Here is a 4,949-nt window from a genome sequence, read left to right as displayed (position 1 = left end):
GGGTGCCTGTAGTTCCAGCTACTTGGGAGGCTGAGGCAAGAGAATTACTTAAGCCCAAGAGTTTGAGGTTGCTGTGAGCTGTGACGTCATGGCACTCTACCGAGGGGGAGACATCGTGAAACTCTGTGTCAAAAAAAAAAAAAGATAAGCAGGGAATGGCTAAAAAGGCAATTTGCCCTGGAGTTGCTTTGGCGAGGGGGGAGGAAGGGCTAACCTAGAGACACTTAAGGCTCTTTCTAGAAAGGAACTAGTTGAAATTGTGACTGACAGTGGAATTTCTTAGGTTGGCTATGTTCTTAGTTAAGCAAGGTAGGTGTGTTTTCTGGGGAAATTCTTAGATTTGATTTTAGAGATATTTTATCTTAGAGATGAAGTGGGGAAAGTATTATGGCTTGCTTTAGCAGTTCCTGTTAAGGATCTTAGAGCAGCAAGAATTATCCAAGGATAGAATTCCTTAAGTTCTATGTACTTCACAATAGGAATTCTTAAACTTTAAGCATCAGAATTACTGATGGTTGAGTTCTACTCTGAGAGATTGCTTCAATAGGTCTAGGTTCAGTAGACTCAGACTTGGCCATTTCCATTACACATATTAACAAGTTCAAGTTGATTCTGCTGCTGCTCATCCCCAGACCACACTTTGAGAATCACTGATGTTGGCCAGGCGCAGTGGCTCATACCTTGTAATCCTACCACTCTGGGAGGCCGAGGCAGGTGGATTGCCTGAGCTCAGGAGTTCAAGACCAGCCTAAACCAGAGCAAGACTTTGTCTCTAAAAATAGCCAGGCCTTATGGCCAGCACCTGTAATCCCAGCTACTTGGGAGGCTGAGGCAAGAGAATCACTTGAGCCTAAGAGTTTCACTTGTCACCCTGACATCACAGCTCACAGCAACCTCAGTCTTAGGCTCAAGAAATTCTCTTGTCTCAGCCTCCTGAGTAGCTAGGACTACAGGTGCCCACCACAACACCCAACTGTATGTATGTATTTATTTATTTATTTATCGATCGAAACAGAGCCCCAAGCTGTCCCCCTGAGTAGAGTGCCATGGCATCAAAGCTCACAGCAACTTCCAACTCCTGGGCTCAAGCAACTCCTGCCTCAGCCTCCTGAGTAGCTGGGACCACAGGCGTTCGCCACAACGCCCGGCTATTTTTTGGTAGCAGCTGTCATTGTTTGGTGAACCCGGGCTGGATTCGAACCCGCCACCTTAGGTGTACGTGGCTGGTGCCTTAGCCACTTGAGCCACAGGAGCCGAGCTCCAACTTTTTAGAAATGGGTCTCACTATTGCTCAGGCTGGTCTCAAACCTGTGAGCTCAGGCAGTCCACCCACCTTGGCCTACTGAGATGGAATTTTAATTCTTGCCTCTCTGATTCCCAGGTTCTCCTTAGGCATACAGTCCTGCATATTTGATTTTTATTTTCTTTCTGACTTGAAGGAATATTTGTTCAGAAGCCATTTCAGGTAGAAGAAAGGCTACTTAGAATTAGGGCTGTCTGGGTTGAGGGTAGGGGTAACCAGACCTCCTACTCTGGGCCTCTTTCTGAGCATAGTTTATAAAACTGAAAAAGCTAGTTTTGTTTTTAATTTCTGTTTGGGAAACTTTTGTGTAGTGTTGTCATTGTTGGATTCTAAGAATGTCATCTTTCTGTCCTTTGTGGGTACAGATGCTTTTTGGTTCTGTTAAGATTAAGGATGTTGGCTCAGTAACTGTAGCTCAAGCGGCTAAGGCACCAGCCACATACACTTGAGCTGGTGGGTTTGAATCCAGCCCAGACCGCCAAACAACAATGACAGTTGCAACCAAAAAATAGCCAGGTGTTGTGACGGGCACCTATAGTCCCAGCTACTTGGGAGGTGGAAGCAGGAGAAGCAATTGAGCCCAAAAGTTGGAGGTTGCTGTGAGCTGTAATGCCACGGCACTCTACTCAGGGTGACAGCTTGAGGCTCTGTCTCAAAAAAAGAAAAAAGAGAGAGATTAGGGATGTTAAAACAAAATAGGGCGGTGCTTGTGACACAGTGGGTAGGGGGTGCCCACCCCATATACTGAGGGTGGTAGGGTCGAACCGACCCCAGCCAAACTGCAACAAAAAGCTGGGTGTTGTGGCAGGCACCTATAGTCCCAGCTACTCGGGAGGCTGAGGCAAGAGAATTGCTTAAGCCCAGGAGTTGGAGGTTGCTGTGAGCTGTGAATTCACAGCACTCTACCGAGGGCAATAAAGTAACCTGCTTTTTGTTTTTTTAAGACAGTTTTATTTTTTCATCCTCAGTAGAGTGCTGAAGAAAAAAAAAAGGGATGAGGCGGTGTCTGTAGCTCAGTGGGTAGGGCGCCGGCCCCATATACTGAGGGTGGCGGGTTCAAACCCAACCCCAGCCAAATTGCAACAAAAAAAATAGCAGGCATTATGGCGGGCACCTGTAGTCCCAGCTACTCAGAAGGCTGAGGAAAAAGAATCGCCTAAGCCCAGGAGTTGGAGGTTGCTGTGAGCTGTGTGATGCCACAGCACTCTACCAAGGGCGACAAAATGAGCCTCTGTCTCTACCAAAAAAAAAAAGAGAGAGAGAGAGATAAGTCCCTAATTAAACACTCTCCAGTGGATCTTGTTGCCTTTTAACTTTTGCTCCTGTAAATGTGTTTCTGGAAATTTACCTTTCTCTGGTCTTCTCTCTCGTGGCCTTAGACTCGGGAGGAGGCTCTATCAGGATTGGCTGAAAGCAAAGGGGCGGTCACTGGTGTCATGGCTGCTCTAGAACAACTGGTGCTGATGGCTCCCTTGGTGAAGGAGTCTGTTTTTCAACCCAGGAAGGTTAGTGTATCCCTGTTACAGACTAAAAGGCTTCCATTCTTCAGTTGCTGCTATTGAGCTGGTTGGTGTTGCTATTAGATCTGTACTTTCTCAAGAGAAAAGGGGACTCAGTATTTCCTGTGTGTGTTTATTATTATTTCTTAAATCAGCATGATAGTTCACGTAAATATTCAGGGAGCTTGGTTCTTATGCCTGCCTTTGCAGCATTACTTCTTAAAAGCAGAACATTCACTTTCTGTTGACCTAGAGTTTGTTCCAACAGGGTGTGCTAGAGTATCTGTCTGCTTTTGATGAAGAAACCACAGAAGTTTGTTCTCTGGACTCCCCTTCTCGTCCTCTTACTCTCCCTCTGGTAGAGGAAGAAGAGGCAGTGTCCGAGCCAGAGCCTGAGGGGTTGTCAGAGGCCTGTGATTACTCGGAGTTAACAGATGACAGTCTTGGGGAAGGGACCATTTGTATTGAGTCCAGCCAGCAGGAACCTGTCACCAAGCCAGGCTTCACACACCTGAGCAGTTCTCCTTGTTACTACTTCTACCAAGGTAAGGGTCCCTGAGGAGAAGGATGAGTTGGCCGCAGAAGGGTTTATCTAGAGATAAGCTGGCTAAGTAGGAGGCTATTTCTCCTAGATCCTGGGGGCTCAGATTGCTTGTGCCTTTGGGCATGAGGGGGGGAGTTGTGGCATCCTGAGGGCTGGTCAAGACTGTTGTGTGATGGAGCCCCATGTCTTCAGCGGAAGATGGGCAGCACATGTTCCTGCACCCCGTGAATGTGCGCTGCCTCGTGCGGGAGTATGGCAGCCTGGAGCGGAGCCCTGAGAAGATATCAGCTACAGTGGTGGAGATTGCTGGGTACTCCATGTCTGAGGTAAGGTCCTTCTTTTGAAAGTAGAGGGTTGGAAAGTGATACTAAACTGTTGTCTTTGAAGAAAGCCTGGCTGGCCTTTGTTTACAAACTTTCAAGGCTTTTAGTTGTATTTCGGTGGTGATGGGGCTATTAATTTCTTTTAAGGTGTTCTCTCACTGTGCCAAGGTTCTGTTATGTCAGTTACCACTACTCCTTGCTTCCCAGGTACATTTATTATAGTTGGGATTATAGATATGTCCTCTTTTTATTCAAGATGCGATTTTTGATTTTACTTTTTTAAAGACAGGGTCTTATTCTGTTGCCCAGACTAAAGTATAGTGGCATAATTATAGCTTATTGCAGTTTTGAATTCCTGGGTATAAGCAATCCTCTGGCCTCAGGTTTCCAAGTAGCTGAGACAGCAGGCACACACCACCATACCTGGCTAATTAAAAAAATTTTTTTTAGCGATAAGGTCTTATGTTACACACGCTGGTCTTGAACTCATGGCCTCAGATGATCCTCCCACCTTGGCTCTGTGTGAGATGCTGAGATTATAAGATTGAGCCACTGTGCCTCGCTTAGATGGATTTTATTTTGTTTTTCTTTCTCTTCATTGCTTGGGAGCAATATCCCCAAATATTGAAATGTCCTTGGTGGTTTGAAGCTAAGTTTTGCAGGCTTGAAATGCATTTTTAGCTTAGCAGATACGTAGGAATTATGATCTGGAAATTTATGTGTGTGAATTTTTGTCTTTTGGGTATTATCTCTGTATTGATCAAAAATTAGTTACAAGCCTTAAAATTAGACTCTTGGAGTAATAAACATTTTATCAAACTTGTATGGAAAAGGGATAGAATTGAAAATTAAACTTAAACTGACAGGTTCTGTTTTTACTATTTTGGGCCCAGCTTCTTTCAGTAGGGAAATCTGCTTTATTTTCCTTCCTTCTCAGTTATCATTAGTTCTGTTAGCAGTTCATAGGTTGTTTTTTTGTTTGTTTTGTTTTTGTGCTAACACTTTATCTTCCCTGTTCTCCTCCCACAATTGTGGGCCCTAGAAAATAAGAAACAGGGCTCAGCGCCTGTGGCTCAAACGGCTAAGGCGCCAGCCACATACACCTAAGGTAGTGGGTTCGAATCTCCAGCCCGGGCCCACCAAACAACAATGATGGCTGCAACCAAAAAAATGGCCAGGCGTTGTGGCAGGTGCCTGTAGTCCCAGCTACTTGGGAGGCTGAGGCAGGAGACTCGCTTGAGCCCAGGAGTTGGAGGTTGCTGTGAGCGTGATGCCATGGC

The 4,949-nt window shown here is 45.6% G+C and overlaps 1 protein-coding gene across 1 annotated transcript in view; it reads left to right on the top strand.

The window, feature by feature from the left end:
* The window catches only part of RNF10 (ring finger protein 10), a 40,360-nt gene that overhangs the window by 24,467 nt on the left and 10,944 nt on the right, over positions 1-4,949 (top strand). Inside the window, exons 8-10 of the mRNA XM_023513239.1 lie at positions 2,683-2,808; positions 3,071-3,347; positions 3,539-3,678. Of these exons, the coding sequence (XP_023369007.1) occupies positions 2,683-2,808; positions 3,071-3,347; positions 3,539-3,678 (543 nt within the window). The remainder of the gene's footprint in view (positions 1-2,682; positions 2,809-3,070; positions 3,348-3,538; positions 3,679-4,949) is intronic.

The sequence above is a fragment of the Otolemur garnettii genome, unplaced genomic scaffold, assembly GCF_000181295.1.
Source record: "Otolemur garnettii isolate 467f Iridium unplaced genomic scaffold, OtoGar3 scaffold00038, whole genome shotgun sequence".
NCBI classification, from domain to species: domain Eukaryota; kingdom Metazoa; phylum Chordata; class Mammalia; order Primates; family Galagidae; genus Otolemur; species Otolemur garnettii.
This window is presented reverse-complemented; position numbering and strand designations above follow the sequence as displayed.